This window comes from Pelophylax lessonae (genome assembly GCF_965119305.1).
Source record: "Pelophylax lessonae genome assembly, chromosome: 2".
Lineage (NCBI taxonomy): Eukaryota > Metazoa > Chordata > Amphibia > Anura > Ranidae > Pelophylax > Pelophylax lessonae.
Window position 1 is genome coordinate 218,750,669 of NC_138769.1, and position 23,970 is coordinate 218,774,638.

At 44.7% G+C, this 23,970-nt stretch overlaps 1 protein-coding gene across 2 annotated transcripts in view; it reads left to right on the forward strand.

The window, feature by feature from the left end:
- LOC309547491 (uncharacterized protein) overlaps positions 1-23,711 on the forward strand; it is a 63,257-nt gene extending 39,546 nt beyond the window's left edge. The window contains exons 2-4 of one of the 2 annotated variants that reach the window (XM_082247362.1): positions 17,776-17,873; positions 21,536-21,679; positions 23,036-23,700. In XM_082247362.1, the coding sequence (XP_082103488.1) occupies positions 17,785-17,873; positions 21,536-21,679; positions 23,036-23,297 (495 nt within the window). In that variant the 5' untranslated portion in view covers positions 17,776-17,784 and the 3' untranslated portion in view covers positions 23,298-23,700. Of the gene's footprint in view, positions 1-17,775; positions 17,874-21,535; positions 21,680-23,035 lie in introns of those variants that run through there. The other variant, XM_082247363.1, reaches the window with a different exon arrangement.
- The last annotated feature ends 259 nt before the right edge of the window (positions 23,712-23,970 follow it).

Consider the following 23,970-nt stretch of genomic DNA (forward strand, 5'->3'; position numbering starts at 1 on the left):
TCATCTACAAACTATGGGATATTTTTATTCATTTTTATTTTTATATTTTTTTTACTAGTAATGGTGGCGATCAGAAACTTTTAGCAGGACTGCAATATTGCAGCGGACAAATCGGAAACTAACTGACACTTTTTGGGGACCAGTGACACTAATATAGTGATCAGTGCTAAAAAAATATGCACTGTCACTGTACTAATGACACTGGCTGAGAAGGGGTTAACATAAGGGGCGATTAAAGGGTTAACTGTGTGCCTAGCCTGTGCTTTCTCACAGTGTGGGAGGTGCTTTGACTAGGGGAAGGCATTAATCTATGTTCCTGCTTTGCAGGAACACAGGATCAATACCTTCCCTACTGACAGAATGGCAATCTGCCTTGTTTGCATAGGCATATCGCCTTTCTGCCTGTGTATTGTATAATCAGCAGGTGCCGGCGGACATAGAGTCTGCAGTGCCTGTCGCTGGGCTCCCACTGTGTGTGTGATCACATCAGGTCACTGGCGGTGTGTGTGCCACAAACCCGGAAGTGTCAGATCAGGTACTAGGTATCTGACCTGGCACAGAGCGGTCAACCTGCCACAGTATATGTACGGTGGGCGGTCCACAAGTAGTTAAATTAGGATGTGAAAGTGTGTGTTTGTGTGGAAGGGCGAGGTGGAATCATTGAGGGGTAACGTTTGCAGTGAACAAGTCTCAAAGTGAGCACTGAATGTAGAGGTAGGCAAAATGGGGGGAAGGGGGCCTCAAACCAGATGGAGAAAATAACGGAATTTTTGTAAAATCTTACCTGTAAAATTCCTTTCTCTGAGTCCTCCGACAGTCGCTGCCTCTTCATATTCGTCACATATGGGTATTAGACTTTGCTCCGAAGGAGTAGCTAGGCAACAGAATATGTTAACATTAAAGCTTTTAACATATCCCACCCTCAAGGGGTGGTCCCCTCAGTCAATACCCTCCTACTTCCTGCAACCATATCTCAGTTTCAGTGGAATAGCAGTAGAGTATACAACCAAACCCCAAAAGAGGGGCGGGGCGGCGACTGTCGGAGGACTCAGAGAAAGGAATTTTACAGGTAAGATTTTACAAAAATTCCGTTTTCTCTTACGTCCTCCGACAGTCGCCGCCTCTTCATATTCGTCACATATGGGGACGTCCCAAAGCAGTGCAAACATGAGGGGTGGGAAACGCATCCGCGCCGAAAGGCAACGCAGTCTCCGCATCAAAGAAAGGAACCTTACCAAAGGAAGGAAACCAGCTGGGCTACAGGAAAAACAAGTGCTCAACAGGAGCAACAACCCAGGAAAAGACAAATAACCAGGGGATAAAAAACTTATCCCAACAGCCAGAGGTCCCCAACAAGGGACCCTAGGGAATTGCCGCACTAAGAACCTTGCGGCCAAAGGAAGCATCCGCCGATGCCTGAACATCTACTTTGTAGAATTTTGTGAAAGTATGCACGGTCTACCAGGTCGCCGCCTTACACACCTGGGCTACAGAAGCCCCATGACGACAGGCCCAAGACGTACTCAAAGATCTAGTAGAGTGCGCCTTCACAGGCACAGGGGGAACCTTCCCCTGCAAAGCATAGGCCTGTTCAATGGTCTGCCTGATCCATTTGGCGATGGTAGAGGCCGACGCCGCCATGCCCTTCCGAGGACCCTCTGGAAGAACAAACAAGGAGTCCGTCTTTCGAAAAGACTCAGTCGATTTAAGGTAAACCCTTATCGCCCGAACAACATCCAAAGAATGCAATCTCACCTCCTTTGGATGTTTAGGCTTCGCGCACAGCGAAGGCAAGACAATATCCTCATTAAGATGGAATTCCGAAACTCGCTTCGGAAGAAAAGAAGGATTAGGTCGCAAGACCACCTTATCCAAATGAACAACCAGATACGGAGACTTGCAGGACAAAGCCGCCAGCTCCGACACTCTGCGAGCCAAAGTGATCGCAACCAAAAAGGCGACCTTTTTGGACAACATAGACAAAAGAGATCTCCCTGATCTGTTCAAAAGGAGCACGTTGTAACACAGATAGAACGAGATTCAAGTCCCAAGGGGGCAGAGGATCCCTCCTAGGAGGTACCAGATGCCGCACTCCCTGAACAAAAGTGCCAACCAAGGAGTTGGAAGCCACGGGACGTTGAAACAGAACGGCCAGCGCAGACACCTGACCCTTTATCGTAGCCAGCGCCAAACGCTGATCGACACCCGTTTGAAGGAAGGACAGCACTCGGGAAACCGAGTACGTGCGGGGTGAAAACCCCCTGGACTCACACCAGGCAAAATAGGCCTTCCAAGTACGGTAATAAACCTTCCCCGAGGAAGACTTCCTCGCGTTGATCAAGGTATGAACGACCTCTGGGGAGAGACCCTTCTCCTTCAGGACCTCGGTCTCAACAGCCAGGCCGTCAAAGCCAGCGACTGTAAAGCAGGATGGTATATCGGTCCTTGAGACAGGAGATCGTCTCGAAGAGGCAGACGCCACAGGGCGTCGACCGCCAGATTCACGAGGTCTGCGTACCAGGACCGGCGAGGCCAGTCCGGTGCCACAAGAATCACCGTGCTGCGTTCCGAGTGTAACCTGCGAAGGAACCTGGACAGCAACTGAATCGGTGGAAACGCGTACATCAGCCTGTACTGATGCCACGGGGCCACTAACGCGTCCGACGCGTCTGCCCGAGGGTCGCGCGTCCTTGCCACGAACCTTCTCACCTTGTTGTTGAGACGAGACGCGAACAGGTCCACATCTGGAAGACCCCACTTCGCGCACAACATCTGGAAGACAGCCGGGTGGAGAGACCATTCCCCCTGATCCAGGGTCTGGCGACTCAGATAGTCCGCCTGCCAGTTCTCCACCCCCGGAATGTGAACCGCCGTTATCGCCGGGACATGAGTCTCGGCCCAAGACAGAATGTCGGCCACTTCTCGAGCCGCTCGGGCACTCCTGGTGCCCCCTTGGTGGTTGATGTAGGCCACCGCCGTGGCATTGTCCGTCTGCACCCGAACTGGGCAGCCCTGCAGCCGGTCCGTCCAGCGATGAAGACAGAGATTTATCGCACGCAATTCCAGAATGTTGATCGGAAGGGAGGACTCCCCCTCCGACCAAGTCCCCTGGGCGGACAGAACGCCCAGAACACCACCCCAGCCCGACAGGCTGGCATCCGTGGTGATTACCGTCCACGAGATAGGACGAAACGACTTGCCCCCGGACACCATCGGGGACTGGAGCCACCACAGAAGGTCTCTGGTGCGATGACTCAACGAGATTCGAAGATCCAGAGATTGAGGTTGCCCGTCCCACATGGACAGGATCTCCGCTTGGAGACCCCGCGTGTGAAACTGGGCGAAGGGAATCGCCTCGAAGGCCGAGACCATCAATCCCAGACATCTCATGCACGTCCGCAGAGACGAGTGCGGAACGTCCCTGAGGGACCTGACTTCCTCCTGAAGAGTTCTGAGTTTGTCTTCCGGCAGGAAGACCTTCGCCTGCACCGAGTCCAGAATCATTCCCAGGTAGGGAAGGCGAACCGACGGACTCAGTGTCGACTTTGGAAAATTTATCGTCCAACCAAACTCCTGCAGAGTTTGCATCGTGACAGACAGGTCCATCTCCAGACCCTGGCTGGTCGCAGACCGAACCAGAATGTCGTCCAGATACCCCAGGACAGAAATGCCCTGGGCCCTCAATAATGCCAGAACCGGTGCAAGCACCTTGGTGAAGACCCGCGGAGCCGAGGCGAGGCCAAAAGGCAACGCCACGAACTGGTAGTGATCCTCCGCAATGGCAAATCGAAGGTACCTCTGGTGACCCTCGAAAATGGGGATGTGAAGATACGCATCCTTCAAATCGATGGAGGCCATGAATTCCCCCGGAACCAGGGCAGCCACCACCGACCGAAGGGATTCCATGCGGAACTTGCGAACCCGCACAGAGCGGTTCAGAGCCTTCAAGTCCAGAATTGGACGAACCTTGCCCTCCTTTCTGGGCACGGTGAACAGATTGGAATAAAACCCCCGAAATCTGTCCCGATGAGGCACCGGAACTACCACTCCCTGAGCCCTCAGGTCCCGCACCGCCAGGTGCAGGTCCCGTAAACGCTCTGGAGACAGTTGAAGATTTGAGGGAAAAAATCTGCTCTCCGGCCGAGAGAGAAACTCGATCTTGTAACCAGATCGAACGATCACCTGAACCCATCTGTCCCGCACGCGGGCCAACCAGGGCTGAAGAAAACCGAGCAAGCGTCCCCCCACCCCAAAACTGGGTGAGGGCGCCCCTTCAGGCCGCACTGTTATGGGCTGCGGATCCGGATTGACCGGACTTCTGTTTACCAGACCAGGGCTTCTTCTGAGAGCCTTGACCTTTGAACGGTTTGCCCTTGTAGTGCGACCGAAAGGCACGAAAGGACCCCTGAGGGGGCCGAAAATTAGCATGCTTCTTCCCAGAAGCCCCCTTAGCTTCTTAGGGGAAATGGGGCAAGAGAGTGCTCTTACCTCCGGTGATCCCCTTAATCAACACATCCAAGGACTCCCCAAAAAGGCGAGACCCATCATAAGGCAGATTGGCTAAGGTCTTACGTGAAGATTGGTCCACCGACCAACATTTCAACCAAACCAGGCGGCGAGACAACACCGCCACGCTGTGCACACGTGCAGCCAACGGGACTAGGTCCAAGTCCGCATCACACAGATACATGACACCCTGGTGGATTTGATCCACCATATCCAGGGTCGCGGGCGAGGCCGAATCGGCCACTAGGACGCGCCTAAGCATCTGCGTCCAACTTGCGACCGCCTGGGCCGCCATGAGAGAGGCAAACAGAGCCTTAAGCATAGAACCCGTAACAGAATAAGTATGACGGGCAAGAGACTCCAATCTCCTATCCGTGGCATCACGGAACACAGGGGAATCCTCTGCAGGAATCGCAGTGGATTTGTTTAAAACCGCAATTGCGTGATCCACGGGGGGTGGCACACACCACCTTTCATCAGTGGAAGGCGAGAAAGGATAACGCAGCCTGAACCTACTTGATACAGCAAAAGGTTTGCGCAGATTGCGCCATTGTTCCTTAACAGCGCGCTGAAAATCATCATTGCAGGGAAAAACCTGCGGCGTCCTGCGTTTTCTCTGCGTCCCATAATACGCCAAGGCAGCGGGGGGACACACTTCATCCTGCAAACGCAGCGTTTGTTTTATGGAAGCAATCAATTCATCCATGATTGCAAGCTCTTCAGGCGAGCCAGGGGGAGAATTATCAACCCCTTCAACTTCAGCCTCCACCTCGGACCCCACTAGATCCAGGGAGGAGCGGGACCCCGATAAGGAGGCCCCCGCCATAACAACCCCATCACCTTCACCCTCAGAATCAGAGGAAAGAGAAACTCTGGGTCTTTTAGTAGATTGAGCAGCCACCAGCATCTGCACCTGAGCAGCAAGGCCAGCCACAATAGTGGCTAAATCCCCCCCTGGGGGGGAAACAGCGGTCCCCTGGCTTTCCACCAAGGCGGTAGGAAATTTGCCCTCCTGAGAATCCATTGCCCCTATTACAAATGCCGGATAATAAAGGGTTAACTGCCCTTTTAACAAGCGCGGCGAGCGCAGCCCACCGCACCACACACAAGCACAATGAGACCCCCACAGGGACAATAAAACTGACACAGGCAATGGATAAGAAGGATATAACCTGAGGAGACCCTCGCCGCTGCTGCTGCCTCGATCGGTGTTCCTGGAGAAGAGGAAGTGATGCTGCCAGGGCGCTCTATGAAAGCCTATGGGAGGCTACAAGAAAATGGCCGCCATGCATGTAGAACATGCGGCCGGAGCGAGTGTAGGCAAAATGGTGCCGTTTGGCACCGAAACCGCCGCTCCACAGTACAGTAAAGCACACATGTCATCCATGTATAAAAAAACATGTCAGATCGCCGCAGCGATCGCTGTATAGTGCCCAAACATGCCCAAAACATGCCCCACAGCACACAGCTTCTCACACTGACAAGGCTGACACACACAGTGTCACACAGCCCCCCCCCCCTTGCAGCCCACAGCATGCAGCCGAGTGATAGGGAGACAAACAGTGTGAACAGAGGCAGGTTACACAGTCCCAGACTGACACCCCCCCAGACAGACAGGTCCCCACATAGATACACTTACCTCACAATGGCGTGGGGGACCCGCACAGGCGAACAAGCCGCTGCACATGAGGCAGGGAGAGTCGCATACAAGACGCACAGAATGGGGGTTAAGAAACCACACAGCGTCCAGTGAGGTAGCCACCTCACCAATCATCCCTGCACCGAACAGGGATGGGTCGTTCACTGTGCCAGGAGCGTTACCTGGCTGAACGCTCGATGGCAGGCTGGGAAGCCACTGACCCACGACCTGCGACCAGGGGGATCAGCCCGAGACCCAGCCCGCATGATCCTCTTCATCCGAAGAACTAACTAACGCTGACAAAAAGAACAGCTAAGTAAAGGTAGAGAGAAAACTCAAACAAAAAATCAAAAAAGAAGAAAGAGTCTGGGGCACAAAGCCCCAGCACAGAGAGAGCCAGCCACTCCTGACAAGCTAGACATTGAAACTGAGATATGGTTGCAGGAAGTAGGAGGGTATTGACTGAGGGGACCACCCCTTGAGGGTGGGATATGTTAAAAGCTTTAATGTTAACATATTCTGTTGCCTAGCTACTCCTTCGGAGCAAAGTCTAATACCCATATGTGACGAATATGAAGAGGCGGCGACTGTCGGAGGACGTAAGAGAAAAAGTATTTCAAACCAATGATAGTAGGTTTGTTGACTCTAATTGTAATTCAAGAGGGAGCGAGGATAAAATATTATACGTTTGTACAAAATTAAAAGATATGTACATCAAGGTTAGACGTCTGGAAATAAAATGGAGCGAGATCTTCAGATACTTGAGAAAGTGTATGACTTCGTGGGAGTATCAGAAACCTGGTTAAAGAGCTCATATGAATGGTTGGGAATATCCAAGGATAATAAAATAGATATAGTGAAGTGCAAATTAAATCTATCAAAAAGTGCATTCAGCACAAAAGTGCAATTTAGTGCAGCACAATATAAATCTATCAAACAGTTCATTTGAAAATAAAGTGCAAAACGTTCCACTGTAAAAAAACAATCTCCAAAATCCAATATTTCTGTACAATATGATACAGATAGATAAACCCAAGTGTCTTCAAGATAAATTCATGTTTTGGTGCTCATCCTCCACCAGGTGAATAACCTGCTCACCTTAAAAAAAAAAATAAGAAAGCATATGGTATATGATACTCCAGGCTCGAGTGTACAGAGACCTGCTCCTCAGTCCTCCTTCCTGCACTCCAGGTGGCTGTGTCCTCCAACCCCACCACAACAGCTCACATATCCACAGCAGGGGGAGAAAACTAATGCATGCACATCTATGAATTGGTCATCTGCAACATAATACATTTTTGTTTTTGGGTTGCATACTGCTTTAAGGTCTATTGGCATTGAATAAATTGTATGTACAGCAATAAAAAACAGGAGCAGTGTGCCCCAGGGCTCTGGCCTGGGACCAATTCTGTTTAACTTGCTCATAAACAATATGTGAGGTTGGAATCAATAGCTAAATATTAGTGTTTGCTAATGATACAAAGAGCAACAGGGCAATGCCTTCCCAACAGTATATATCAACTTTACAAGAAGGCCTACATAAAACAGAAAAGTGGGCATGTATATGGCAAATGAGGTTTAATATAGAAAAACATGTTTTTTTCAAACATTTTTAATTTTTTTTCATTTATTTAGCGGAAAATAAAAAACCTAGTGGTGATTAAATACCACCAATAGAAAGCGCTATTTGTGTGAAAAAAATGCTAAAAATTTCATGTGGGTAAAGTGTTGCATGATCACGTAATTGTCATTCAAATTTCAACAGCACTAAAAGCTGAAAATTGGCCTGGGCAGGAAGGAAGTGAAAGTGCCCTGTATTGAAGTGATTAAAAAGTATCCTGTTTTGTTTGTATTGCTTCCTTTGTGTGATCCTGTCAGTCCCCCTGCTTTCAGATTTTAAACTGACCACACTAGGCATGAGAGCATCCTAATATGGTCAGTTTTCTAGGTATACTGGAAGAACAGCCTGCCTGTCCTCCAATGGCCAAGACTTGTGCTAATACACCCCCTTCCCTCCCCCTGCACAGCTTTACTGGGATAATCAGTGTACTCTTGTTTTTCCTTTGCTCTCCAAGCCTCTTATGCATCTGAACCAAAATTACGTGATGCCAATAAAAAAAAGATTTGAAAAAGGTATTTATATATAATATATATATATACAAAGGTTTTGCCTTAAATTTCGATTTTATACATAATGATCTATGTAGCGCTACCCCCATAGGGGCCGCTGGTAATAGCGGGTTCTTTCCTAGTAGTACAGAAGCTGCCCACCACCACATGTACCAGTCCAAACACTCCGGCTCCAATAATTCAGCACACCTTCCAGCTTCCTCCGGACATAGTCCAGGGAGGCAATCCTTCTCCAGACCCGATCCCTATGGTGAAGTCCCATAGCCAGCACCTCAGGAAGATTACTCCAGGCCTCAGGAACAGCTACACTATCCACAGGCTACCTTCGAGTTGTAGGCTATGCAAGGCTTGAAACTATCCTGGGGAGAGAGAATAATCTTTCTAGGGCTTCCGAGTATGTATCACCTCCCAAGCCACCTTCTAGACACACCTCTCAAGGGATTGGCCACGCCATGGTAAATATTCAGGCTGGTCAATTGAATCTCCCTCCCTATGTTCTGGAAGCTTCTATCAGAGGCATCGGAAAGCAATCAAACTCCCAGCCTGTAAAACCCTGAACAGACTAGAACAAACAATCACTGTTCCTTTGACTACAGAAGGAGCCAAAAATGAAATTTGCCTAGTATCCTAGCAGGGTGCTACATCTCTTTCACAAGTTAACGGTTCATATATACTTTAAGGGGATATGATAGCAATGTACAGACCTTTCAATGGTTATGGTAGGATTGGGAGAAAACTGTTCAATCTAAGGTCCCTAATGAAGACATCTAGCCACACAAGGACGTTGGATGAGAAGTGGTTCAGTCTTAAACTGTGTAAGGGGTTCTTTACCGTTAGAGCGACAAAGATGTGGAACTTCCCTCCACAGTTAGCGGTGTCAGCAGGGAGTGTTGAGAAATTCATAAAACTTTTAGATGTGTTTCTTAGCAAACACAATAGCACACTCACACGCATAGGAGATATTATCTTTTTTAATTGTGGGTATAGTAATATAGGAGTTTGCATACTTAAACACACACACAGTGCTGGGTCAAGGTCAACTAGAGCCCAGGGCAAACATGCCAAATTGCGCCCCCTCAAGATGTATGAGCATTATGTGTCTGATCGAGCACTAATCTGCATGCTCACCCCCTGAGCATAAATCCCCCCTCCTCCCAGTACAAATCTGCCCCCTGCTGAAATACTTCCTCCCAGAACAAATCTTTGACCCCCCCAGCTAAAATCCTCCCCCTCCCCATATGCCCCCAGCACATATCCCTTCACCCCCCAAAATAAAAAACAATTCTTTCTCCTAGCACAAATCTTCAACCCTTCAAGTACAGATCCCCTCTCCCCCACCCCAAAACACCCCTTCCAGCACAAGAATCCCCTCCCCCAACCCCAGATCCTACCCACAAATTTCCCTTCCTAGCACAAATCCCACCCCCACCAAAAAAAAATATTTCCCCTTTTCCATATTACTTTTTTAGTACAAATCCACCTTCCTAGCACAAATCATCCCCTTCCCTATCCCCCTCCCAACACCCCCCCCCCCACATCACCACTCCTAGCACACCTCACAAAAGTGAGTACACCCCTCACATTTTTGTAACCTTTTTTATTATATCTTTTCATGTGACAACACTGAAGAAATTACACTTTGCTACAATACAAAGTAGTGAGTGTACAGCTGGTATAACAGTGTAAATTTGCTGTCCCCTTAAAAATAACCCAACACACAGCCATTAATGTCTAAACTGCTGGCAACAAAAGGGTGTACACCCCTAAGTTAAAATGTCCAATATGGGCCTAAAGTGTCAATATTTTGTGTGGCCACCATTATTTTCCAGCACTGCCTTAACCTTCTTGGGCATGGAGTTCACCAGAGCTTTACAGGTTGCCACTGGAGTCCTCTTCCACTCCTCCATGACGACATCACAGGACTGGTAGATGTTAGAGACCTTGTGCTCCTCCACCTTCCGTTTGAGGATCCCCCCTACAGATGCTCAATAGGGTTTAGGTCTGGAGACATGCTTGGCCAGTCCATCCCCTTTACCCTCAGCTTCTTTAGCAAGGCAGTGGTCATCTTGGAGGTGTGTTTGGGGTCGTTATGTTGGAATACTGCCCTGAGGCTCAGTCTCCGTAGGGAAGGGATCATGCTCTGCTTCAGTATGTCACAGTACATGTTGGCATTCATTGTTCCCTCAATGAACTGTAGCTCCCTAGTGCCCGCAGCACTCATGCAGCCCCAGACCATGACACTCCCACCACCATGCTTGACTGTAGGCAAGACAAACTTGTCTTTGTACTCCTCACCTGGTTGTCGCCACACGCTTGACATCATCTGAACCAAATAAGTTTATCTTGGTCTCACCAGATCAAGGACATGATTCCTGTATTTCATGTCCTTAGTCTGCTTGTCTTCAGCAAACTGTTTGTGGGCTTTCTTGTGCATCATCTTTAGAAGAGGCTTCCTTCTGGGATGACAGCCATGCAGACCAATTTGATGCAGTGTGCGGCGTATGATCTGAGCACTGACAGGCTGATCCCCCACCCCTTCAACCTCTGCAGCAATGCTGGCAGCACTCGTATGTCTATTTCCCAAAGACAACCTCTGGATGTGACGCTGAGCATGTGCACTCATACACTTTGGTCGACCATGGCGAGGCCTGTTCTGAGTGGAACCTGTCCTGTTAAACTGCTGTATGGTCTTGACCACCCTGCTGCAGCTCAGTTTTAGGGTCTTGGCAATCTTCTTATAGCCTAGGTCAGTGGTTCTCAATTCCGGTCCTCGGGACCCACTAACAGGCCAGATTTTAAGTATTACCTTGGGGGATGCAGACTAGAATACTGCAATCACTGAGCAGCAAATGAGATCACCTGTGATGTAATTTAGTTATCTTGCAAACCTGGCCTGTTGGTGGGTCCCGAGGACCGGAGTTGAGAACCACTGGCCTAGGTCATCTGTATGTAGAGCAACATTTCTTTTTTTCAGATCCTCAGATAGTTTTTTGCCATCAGGTGCCATGTTGAACTTCCAGTGACCAGTATGAGAGAGTGAGAGCGATAACACGAAATTTAACACACCTGCTTCCCATTCACACCTGAGACCTTGTAACACTAACGAGTCACATGACACCGGGGAGGGAAAATGGCTAATTGGGCCCAATTTGGACATGTTCACTTAGGGGTGTACTCACTTTTGTTGCCGGCAGTTTAGACATTAATTGCTGTGTGTTGAGTTATTTTGAGGGGACAGCAAATTTATACTGTTATACAAGCTGTACACTCACTACTTTACATTGTAGCAAAGTGTCATTTCTTCAATGTTGTCACATGAAAACATATAATAAAATATTTACAAAAATGTGAGGGGTGTACTCACTTTTGTGAGATACTGTAGGTAGAACTGGATAGACCTGTTTCTTTATTCAACCTTACCAACTCTGTAGCTATATATATGTAAATTTTTTGGCAGATAAGAGACACATATTTATGTTAAGCACGTCTGTATTTAGCTGGTTGCCTGGAGCTGAGCTTTGATCACAAAATAATATATGAAACATTAAATACTTCAATTATCCTTTAATATTAAAATTTTATTTTTACCAATGTAATTAACATAACATTCATTAATCACCAACTGTATTTACATAAAAAAAAAAAACATAATTTATCTATGAAAAATACAAAGAATGTGTTCCAGATACCTTTGAGGCTCTATAAAATCATAATGGAATTTTACTAATTAGATGTATTAGAAAGTAGAAAATGTATAGAACACAATGTTATTAGTTCATTAGATCATTAATTACACATTAGCATAACATGACGTGCAGTATGTGACAAAAGTAACTTTTTATCTGAATATAAATTTAAGTTTGCAAAGCCTTATAGGCAACGATATTTAACGTGTGATATAATAAACATATAAGGAAATATGAATGTAGGACAGCCTTGGAGAGCTTAACTACAGCAAGGGAAGCAGTGGAACCTAGAAAATAAATGCATGATGGTCTGGCAATGCAGCCATACTATTTGAATTTGTACATCTAATCCTAGGTTGAATGTGCATACAATATGTTTTGACTATACATCAGAATGTCAATGTTAACTGGTATTTTGTCAATGCTACGGCACTTCAGGTGTTGATTAGCTACCACCAGCCCTTTTTGATGAGCCCCAGAAGGCAAATACACTGCTATCATTTTTTCCTTTGGAAAAGATCATTTGCATTTAAATCAGGAATAGCCTCTTTACCTTAAAGACACATCTCCTTGCATCCTAGTAATATAAGGAAACATCAGCCTCCAGCTGATGAAATGTATTAGCATATGAACGATCGAATGCAGTTACTGTAGGTACATTTTGTAGGTTTGCAGAATTTACAATATATTATATCAGCGGCAACTCTTGGAACAATATAAGGGGGGGGGGACACATAAGATGCCACAGTCAAAACTGGGGGGGGGGGGGCACTGATAACTTTCACTACTAAATCATACCACTGAAAAACATTAAATAGGCACAGTATCTCACAAAAGTGAGTACACCCCTCACGTTTTTGTGAATATTTTATTATATCTTTTCATGTGACAACACTGAAGAAATTACACTTTGATACAATACAAAGTAGTGAGTGTACAGCTGGTATAACAGTGTAAATTTGCTGCCCCCTCAAAATAACTCAACACACAGCCATTAATGTCTAAACCACTGGCAACAAAAGTGAGTACACCCCTAAGTGAAAATGTCTAAATTGGGCCCAAAGTGTCAATATTTTGTGTGGCCACCTTTTTTTTCCAGCACTGCCTTAACCCTCTTGGGCATGGAGTTCACCAGAGCTTCACAGGTTGCCACTGGAGTCCTCTTCCACTCCTCCATGATGACATCACTGAGCTAGTGGATGTTAGAGACCTTGCGCTCCTCCACCTTCTGTTTGAGGACGCCCCACAGATGCTCAATAGGGTTTAGATCTGGAGACATGCTTGGCCTGTACACCCCCTTTACCCTCAGCTTCTTTAGCAAGGCAGTGGTCATCTTGGAGGTGTGTTTGGGGCTGTTATACTGCCCTGCGGCTCAGTCTCTGAACGGAGGGGATCATGCTCTGCTTCAGTATGTCACAGTACATGTTGGCATTCATGGTTTCCTCAATGAACTGTAGCTCCCCAGTGCCAGCAGCACTCATGCAGCCCCAGACCATGACACTCCCACCACCATGTTTGACTGTAGGCAAGACACAATTGTCTTTGTACTCCTCAGCTGGTTGACACCATCTGAACCAAATAAGTTTATCTTGGTCTCATCAGACCACATGACATGGTTTCAGTGGAACCTGTCCTGTTAAACAGCTGTATGGTCTTGGCCACCGTGCTCCAGCTCAGTTTCAGGGTCTTTGCAATCTTCTTATAGCCTAGGCCATCTTTATGTAGAGCAACAATTCTTTTTTTCAGTTCCTTAGAGAGTTCTTTGCCATGAGGTGCCATGTTGACCTTCCAGTGACCAGTATGAGAGAGTGAGAGCTATAACACCAAATGTAACACACCTGCTCCCCATTCAAACCTGAGACCCTTCACTTCTGTTGCCAGCGATTTAGACATTAATGGCTTTGTGAGTTATTTTGAGGGGACAGCATATTTACACCGTTACACAAGCTATACACTCACTACTTTACATTGTAGCAAAGTGTCATTTCTTTAGTGTTGTCACATGAAAAGATATAATACATTTTTACAAAAATGGTAGGGGTGTACTCACTTTTGTGAGCTACTTTATAAATAAGATTAAAAAATATGGGAGTAATGCGGTATGTAATGATACATTTTTATTGTACTAACCTAACACTAAAAAGACAAGCTTTTAAGGGGTTTCCTTTCTTCCTCAGGTATTGCTTCAGAGCCCCAGTATTGGTGTCAGAGGATACACTATTAAGCCCCAGTATTAGTGTCAGTGGACACACTATTAACCCGCAGTATTGGTGTCAGTGGATGCACAATTAAGCCCCAGTTTTGGAGTCAGTGGATGCACTATTAAGCCCCAGTTTTGGTGTCAGTGGATGCACTACTAAGCCCTAATTTTGGTGTCAGTGGATGCACTATTAAGCCCAAGTATTGGTGTCAGTAGACACACTTTAAAGCCCCAGTATTTGTGTCAGCGGACGCACTATTAACCCCCAAAACTAGTGTAAGTACTGTAGTGCCAGCAGCAACATAGCAGTGGTAAGTTAGTCTGAGCCTGACTGAGGACACTAAGTGAGGATAGGCCAAAAGGAAAAGAGGGACATACCTTGAGTGGAAAGCAGCAGCAGCCCCCAGTTAATCCATGAAGCAGGTGGCAGCTACACAGCTAATCGTCCTGCGCTCCCTGGCCCAGGCAAAGCTCCTCCCCCAAGGCATGAAGAGGAAATGCAAGCCAATAGGAATAGAGTGGTGGTTGCACAGGCTGCTACCACTGTGCTTAGTCTGCTGCCTGCCTGGTACCATGTGCGGGCAGCAGCAGAGCAGGGGCACCGGGCATTTGACTTTTGGCAGTATGCTCTTAAACCCCCCCTGAGCCCCCCTTATCTACGTTTCCGTAAAAATCTCCCCCACTCTTTACAAATTACCCCCTATTCTCAACAATTATCCCCCCACTCCCCCCAAACCCCCCCCCCCCCACTCTCCACAAATTGCCACCCTAACAAACATTTACCCCAGTCACCCAAATAAGAACTGTGCCTCAATGTGATGGCTTACTTACCTCTCGTCCCAAGATCGGCCGACACCACAATCTCCCGCCTTGATAGCTGACATGAGGCCGATGGATCACAGCAGGAGCTGGGATCTGGTCACAGCCTCTGAGGGAGCTCTGGACCATAGGTCAATGTAGGTGAGTGGGGAGGTGGGTGGATCATCCTTCCTCTCTGTTCTCTCTGCTCAACTCTAATTTTGGTTTCCCTATGTGTGTGGATGTTGCTACGTTATATAAAACTCTTAGTTTAGTTTTTTACATTTTAGAAAGGGGTGAAGAATTTTAAAGGGTTCCTTGACTGGAAAAAGGTTGAGAAAAATTGCTCCAAAGGAAAACTACACTGAAAAAAATTTAGATGCTGTCATTGTGTGACCTTTTGGACCAAACACAAGTTAGCAGATCCGATTTTCTGACTTTGTTTGACTTAAAGGAGAAGTTTGGGGTATATAAAAAACAAACATCTTTAGTCACCCTAAATGGATGCCGCAGCTGTACCACATCTGCTCTAAGTCCGAGAACAAAGCAATCACATAACCCTTGATTACTCAGTTCTTGGCCTGCTCAGAGCTGAGAGCTGTGACTGTCAATCACCGCTCTCTGCTGTTCTCCTCCAGCGGTTACTGGAGCGTTGGGCTGGAGAGGGGTCATGCACACCTGGCCTCAGGCTCTCAGCTGCAAGCTGAGAGCCAAAGCCAGACATCAATTAGGCAGCAAGGTGGATCCCAACAATATGGTCAAGATGCAATAGCCCGCTATTGACTCTGGGTCACAGGAGAGCAAAAGAAAGTGCACTCCTGTGACCCAGAAGAGAAATATGGCCAAAACAGTTTTGTCCATACTTCTCTTTTAAAACCCATCTGAATTTCAGTTTAAATCCACTAAATACAGCAAAGCAAAATTAAAGGTGTGCAGTTTGTATAGTCTGTTTTTTTTTTTTCTTTTATAGCCTTGAAGATGACAGCATGCTGATGGGAAGGACCATTGTTCTTTGCGTGGAAGCAGTGAGTCTCTCTACATAAGTCTGACATGCCCCTGCAGAGTCATAGCTAGAGCTCTCCAGCATGAGTTTTGCTGATTGTAGAACTATAGGTCTGACTAAACAGGGGTTGTGTCAGACTTCTTTACAGAGACCATTGCTTCCACACAAAGAGCAAAGGGTTCTTCTCTACAACATGCTGGTAGGGGGACAGTCTCTGGCTACTTTCTAAAGACAACACATTTTCAATTTCAGTATTTGGCTTTTTAAAGGTTTTCAAAAGTTCAATTTAGATTTTAAGATTTTAGATTTTAAGTATCACCTTGAGGGGATGCAGACTAGAATACTGCAATCACTGAGCAGCAAATATATCACCTGTGATTTATTTCAGTTATCTTGCAAACCTAGCCTGTTAGTGGGTCCCGAGGCCTGGAGTTGACAACCATTGCTGTATACCATCTAGGTTTTCTAGGAGATCTGTCTCAGCAGGCTGGATTCCCCTATCCACTTCTATCCTGTGGATGGAGGAATCTGTACATTTTGTTTTCATTCTGCCTGCTGACTGAACAAAAAAAAAAATCTATCTTTAGCCAGCCTTAGTGATTTAAAGCGTTTGTTACCCCCCAAAAAATAAAACAAAATAAAGATCCTCTTTTTTTAAAGCATGTTATACAGCACAGTGCTTGTGCTGTGTAATTTGGCACCCCTATCACGGGAAATACCTGGCTCATCCTGCCAGTTTCTGCCCTCCCCTCTGTTAACTGACCAAGGTGTATCAAGGCTGCTGATCCTTGACACCATGGTCAGTGTACGTGCCTCTGTCATCCACAGCCCTGCTCTCTGCTCTTTTGTGTCCTCCTTCCCCCTCCCCTCCCTGGCTGTCATCTAGTGACAGTGCCCGCCCTTCCTCCTGCTGCTGGAATAACTTAGCAAATCTTATATAATCCTCTATGTGTCATTATGCTAAATTCTCCTGTCTATATGTTTTATTAAAAAAATGCAGTTGATACCTGTTTTCAGACCGACCGGCTTTCTCTCTGCTCTACTCTCCTCCCGACTAACGTCAGCGGGGGAATCCACCCCCTCTGCAGCTGTCAGACAGGGAGATGAGAAAGGCAGCGGGTCACTTGAGCGCTGATTGGCGCTCTGAAAACAGGTATTAACAGCATTTTTTTTACATAGACAGGTGAACCTAGCATAATGAAACACAGAGGATTATCTCAAGTTAGCAGAGGGGGTTAACAACCACTTTAAGCCGGGCCATAGACGGAGCATTTTTCTTTCCTTAACCACGGGTTGCAGGAAAGTCAGTCAGTGTTGATGGGGGAATCCCTCCCATGGAGCCATTGTGTTCTACCTGTGGGTGGGAGCGGGGAAACCACCCTCACTGGGAAAACTATAACTATATACAGCTATAACAGCCGCTAGCAATAATCGTATGTAAAATGTGGCAGGCTGGTTGTATCCAAGTTGATTGATCGATCAACTTGGGTACATTCAGCTTGCCCATACATGGTTTGAATCTCACACGGGCCCTGCTGAAACTGCCGAGATTAGAACTGTCTATGGATGGTTTTAGCAAGCTCTTAAGAAATTAGATCAACATAGCACCCAGATGACTAGCATTTTTCAGAAGGAGGTCAACAACAAAACCTATAGGAGTATTTTGGAGGCACTAGGTGTGGTATCAGGGGCGGTGGTGGTGTATTTTAAAATTAATTTTGGATGGATTCTGCAAACCCTTAAATTCCAGTATATCATCCATCAGATTTATAAAAGCATATATTTTTTTCTGCTTTGTCTCCTGATATTTCAGAATCAAGAGATGTTCCTGTCATTGAAGTCTCTACAAGTGTTGACCTTCCTAGGAATTTTCTGCTTCAGCTATCTTCTTGCATCAGCGAACAACGAAAAGTAATGGTTTTATCCAGTTTAAAAACCTTTTTTTTAAACATTTCCAATTCAGTCAGAAGAAATGTTATAATTCCAAGGCTAATGTGTTGGTCAGTACATTTGATCCTAAAGCCTACTGTCAGTCAAAAAATGTTGTTTAGTTTTAGACAGAGTGCGGAAAGGATAGAACCACTGTCAGACCTATCTCCACTGGGGAAACTTACATTTGCTTCAAGAAGTGATGGGAAATGCAACCACTGGGGGCACTGCAACAAAACACTTTTTTCTGTAAAAATGGGTTTAGGCTAGAGCTTCTGTCACATTATTATAACTGCCTGTGTCTTACTGTCCCAGTGACAACTACTGTCCTGCTATCACAAGGACAGGGATTAAGGTCAAAGACGGCAATAAAACATTTAAGAAAAATCATCCTGAATAAAAAAGAAAAACAAATAAAAAAAAAGAGTTAGGCTTTAGTTACAACATGCTGTAGATATTTGTATTACACTGGTCATACGTGCAGCAATATGATAATTTATTAATATATTATAGGTTCAATAAAAGAATCATATCTGTAAATTATTGAGTGCAGTAACAGCTTGCAAAACGATCCAGACAAGCAAATTTAATTTAATTAAAATCATCTTTTTCATGTGTGATGATGAAATGTTTTCAAACAAAATGTCTTTATAAACAATCTAATAATTTCAAATGACTAATCAATCATAATTGCTATGTGTATTGCCAACATCAGTCATCTTTGGTAGTGAAGTACATAATTCACACAAATACATAGATATAATAACTTTAATGCTGCAATTTAGTTAAAAAAAGAAATTCCCTACAGTTTTAGTCACACAATTTACCTGTAATGAAGTTATGTTTCACGATTTGCTGGATCCTGGAGAAATCTTCAATGCAGGGATGTCTGTCCTCTTCCTGTATTTGAACTTCTGATGATGCAAGGGTCTTTATCTGTGGATCTTTAGGCAGGAAAGCAGTAATGGTGTTCTAAGAGACACGTCCCCCTCCTCCTGCCTGCACCACTGAAAAAAGTTCCTTCATTGATTTTCTACTTGTAACATCATCTGCGAAGTAGGGGGGGGGGGGGCTAATCCTAATCTCTCACTGCATTTACAGATCATGTTACAAGCAGTGTAATCAGTAAAAGATCTTTTTTCGATGGAGAAGAGGGTTTGTCCCTGTTGAATCATCTGTTTTGCCTGAAGACAAGAAGCTAGTAACCATTACAACGTATAGTTCAGAGAGAGGAAGAGGACAGGAAACCCTGCCCAGAAGATTTCCCCTGGGTCTAACTGCATGGACAACAGGGGGCATTCTTCATTACAACTAAGTGATGTAATTAAAGATGTATTATTATTTTTTTTTTTTAGCTAAACTTAAGGTTTAATATTTTTCCAGCCTTCAGTTGTATGATTAATACAATAAAATTGCTGCGCTATAATCATAAAAGGTTGACATAAAATACTGGTGTAAAAAGAGTATAACCCCCTTACAAAAGAAAAAGCAGCTGACACAAAAAGACAATAAAACAATATCTTCAGTGAAAATGTAGGAAATGGTGTCGCGCTAATCCAAATACACAAATACTGCTGATAGCAAGAGTCTCGTTTGTCAGCATTCAGTAAATATACATGTTGGTTTCCCACCAGCAAGATGGCCGCCGCGTCCCTCGTCTGTGCATGCGTCAAAAACCAACATGTATATTGGGAAACCAACATGTATATTTACTGAATGCTGACAAACGAGCCTCATTTATGTAAGCTGCTTTCTATTATTTCCCTAATAAATTATTTAAAGTACTACACTATAAGGGGATTATCTATTTATGTTTCCTGAGTGCATGAAGGAGCCTTGGGGAATCCAATTTGGTTGTGAATAGGAGGAGGTGCACAGATGAGATTGATTTCTACCTGCCATAGACTTATCAACATTCTGGGTGTTTTTTGACCCTGTTGGGTCTGACGAGTTGGTAAGAGTATTTTGTGATTCTGCTTGATGGTGGACTTTTCTACTTGCACCCCCCTATCTTTGGATTTATGTGGACTCTATAATTGCACTTGGGACTCTTGCTATCAGCAGTATTTGTGTATTTGGATTAGCGCGACACCATTTCCTACATTTTCAGTTGTATGATGGCAAAGCTCCACCACTGGTGGAGCCACTATGTGAATAGAAGATGCCTCTAGCTTTACACTAGCCTACTTTGCAAAGAACAGGAGAGCCAGGTTACCTTTACCAGGAGCATTGCTATGTTGTGTGTTACTTACTTAACAGGTTCCAATAAGTGTGTTACTTACTGAACAGGTTCCAAATGAACAAGATAAAAACCTACAGTAGGCAATCAGCCTACTTTTCAGCATGGGACCTGAGTTAAGTTTTATGTACCTCTAGACTGTAAATATATGTAACATTTTTATATGATTTCATTTATGCATTTTCCAAAATTCAGTTGTCTATGAATGTTGAGGAGATTGAACCTGTGGATGTCTGATTGGGAATACTAGGCAGTGAGATATCTGTTGATCCTCAAAATTATTTGAGTACAGGGACCCACTTCAGATCTTTCCTCCAAATCTGATGACTCTGAGTCTGAGCCCCAAAAAAAAATGGTTTTTCAACAAGTTGGAAAGTCTCTGTTTCCAATATTGTATGTGTTTCTGACAGACAAAAGTACTCATTATCTCCCCCTAATTAGGACCTAACCAGCCTGATCCTATCCCGTTCTTCACTACCAATGCTAGAAATAGGAGTATTGCTAGTATGATTGGGCCATGCATCACCACACTTAAGGCCCGTACACACGATAAGAAAATCTGAAGGGAAATTTCGTCCGACGACCGATCTACCGATTTTCGGATTGTTAGTATGGTGCTTTCGACAGCCGACTCCGACTTTTTGGCTGACAAAATCCTGATGTGCAGGCTATAAAATTGTTGTTGTCCATAATACAACATCCGATTTTTGTCTCATTAGTACAGATTTCGACAGAAAAAAATCTTAAGAGCAAGACTAGGCATGCTCAGAGAACAAAGAACACATACAAAGCAATCCAACACATGACATCACTTCTGAAGTAGAATTCTGTCGTACGGGAAAATTCTCCACATCAGACTAGCATGCCACAAAAAACGGACGACAGATCTTTCGATAATCTGATAGTGTGTACGGGGCTTTAGACTAATTGAAATCGATTGTACTTAGAGAACAAGCAAAAGGTGGTAGGAAAAGCAAAATGATCTTCAATAAATGTTCCTGTATGGGAAAGAAAGGTGTTCATCAATCTTATTCAGTTTTATACATTTTCCAACAAGTGTAAGTATTCTGGAGAACTACAAATGATCACAGCACACTTTCTAAAACATATAATAGACTATTAACACCAGGTATTTATGATGTGTGATATATCAAAGGCCATCTAGAACATTTTGCTTTAAATGCCTGTTTATATGCTTACATTAACACAGGTTTGGTAGTTTACAAAATACCATAATTGTATCTTTTTAGTTATTCTCCCTGTTAGTGTGGTGAGTTCCTTTTATCATGCTAGTAGTGTGTCTAGGCAATTGCATCAGTTCTGATTGATGTACAGGCATAATGGCAGTGTGAAATATCACAAAGTTTTCGTTTAACTTATGTCTACTCTATTTTGTTTATTATAGAGAGAGATCAGTTGCAGAGACTCAGCTAATGCATGATACAGGAAAGATGATTGAAGAAATAAGTCGTCAAAGATGGTTGCAAAGTTTATTGGATACCATTCACAACCCAGGCCGAAGAACGCATTTGGTGTTGAGACAAAATAAGTAAATTAATCAGTAATACACTTCCACTAACTGTATGCAATGAAATAAAATGAAAAGTATTAGAAACTGTATGAAACTTTTAATCAAATGGCCAGCTGAGTATATAACGATCACATGTACTATACATAGTTAAATACCATTAATTATGAAATGCAATTATACACTACAATCATCATATGACTGTAAGCAATATGTTGGCATATTCTGTAAGTCTAAACGTGTATCTACATTCCGTGACCCTGATTTGGTCATTTCTCCTCAAAATTAGGAGATATTCTAATTCAGCTATAGTCCAGATTTCTTGTACAGTTCGACTTTCTCAATAAAGGTTTAATTCAACTTTAATGTGACCCAGCATTCAGGAATGTGAAACATTTAATTTTCCTCACTGTGACACACCTTTGCAAAGCCTAGTATGGGGCGAGTAACTATAGAGTGGCATTACTGGTTAAAATTACCTTTATAGGGACTGAAATTGAAGGAGTAGAACACTTCAATTTCCAGTTGTTAATGGGCACCAATAGCCAGGGCAATCTCACCGAATAGGCGCGCTGGGCAGTAGCCCTGGGGCCCCACTTGCCCGGGGGGGGGGGGCCCTTCTTCCTAGCGACCCAGCCCCAGCCAAGCATTAGTCGCGACTCCCGTGTGCATCCCGCTGCCGAACTTAGCAGGTGGTAAGTGCCTGTCGGCCCTGCGCTGCTGTCAGGCCACTTGGGCCGTGGAGGGGAAGCCCACAAATGCAGGAATGCCTGTTCGCCTCCACGGAAACAGGCACACACAGGACAGCCGATTCTGACTCCCGTCCGTGTGTGTGTGTTCACCGGACCCAGCCCCCCGAACTTGGAAGCTGTCATTAGACTTGCACTGCTGTACCAATAAGTACCGCCTTATCGATTATTTGCATTTTTTTTTCTCATGGGTGATTGTGTAGGCAGGGCCCCAGTGCACTGCATTGCCCGGGGGCCTATAATTCACTTAAGATGACATTGCCAATAGCGCATGTTTTCCCGCTAATGGATAGAAGCAGTGCTGCATAAATTAGCAACCTGCATTGCTACTACGAAACATTGCTAATTATCTTACCTGAGACTGTGAAGGGGACTAAAATACAGCCTCTCTTGGTAACCGTTGAGAACTGGTGTTCACCACTAGCATAAAAGCTACACTAAACATTGGCAAGTATGACCTAGTAAGAGCTCTCAGCAAACTAGAAACATTTTCAGACGGAATAGTTTTTCTAACACGTGTGAATCACCAGACTGACAGTTCAGGCCTTGTCAAATGAATTATAAGACAGCACCATACATCATATCTCACTTGCTTTAAGAATAATAACTTTTACCTTTTATTTTGTAGAGAAAGGTCTGTTGCTGAAGCCCAGCTAATGCACGACAAAGGAAAGACTATTGAAGAAATCACTCGCCAGAGATGGTTACAAGGATTACTGGGAGCTATTCACAACCCTGGCCGGAGAGAAGTGTCTCTACTGAGGAACTTACGTCGGGAAGTAAATGGAGCAGGCTATGAAGAACATCAAAAGCTTAGCATCAATAAAAACAACCAGAACCTGCAATACAGAAACCTAAATACTGCACACAGTAAAAAGTTATCTGAATAAAAATGCTGGGAATTAAGAGATTAGTTTGTTCAGTGCTACATTTAGACCGAGTCCATGTTTTACCTTCATAAAAGCTGACATTGTGGTAGTGGTTGGGTTGAGGCTCACAATGGACTTAGTATAACAAAATCAATATCACAGTTACATCACATGAGCTTTTTTTTTTTTTTTTTCTGGTAATCTTAGCATAGTTGCCTTTTTTCGTTTTAAGTCAGTGAATTAAAGTAATATAAAAGCACAATTCTGAAAATGGATTAAAAAGACCATATATTATAAACATGACTTACAGCTTGGGGAATATTGCTTCACATCATCAGTGCTTACGAACCTATAGGTGTGTTTTGGACTGAAGACTACTCCCTGGTTACATACCTTACTGGAAACTACACACGAGGTGTATGGTTTATTTCAATGTTCACAATATTTTAACTATTCCATTAATCATAGGAGGAGTAAACTAAGTTGTCTGGACACCGGTCACTTTTTCAGCCAGGGGTTTTGTTTTGTCTTTGTTTATTTAGGGGATTTACTTGGATGGGAAATGGAGAAGCATGGGATGCCTTGAACTGTAGAGCTTGAATGAAATCTTGAGGATTTGCTCATTTCTCTGACTACTAAATATTAACAGCAACACCGCTGTCCACCCATGGGATTATTGGCACAGAAAAACAGT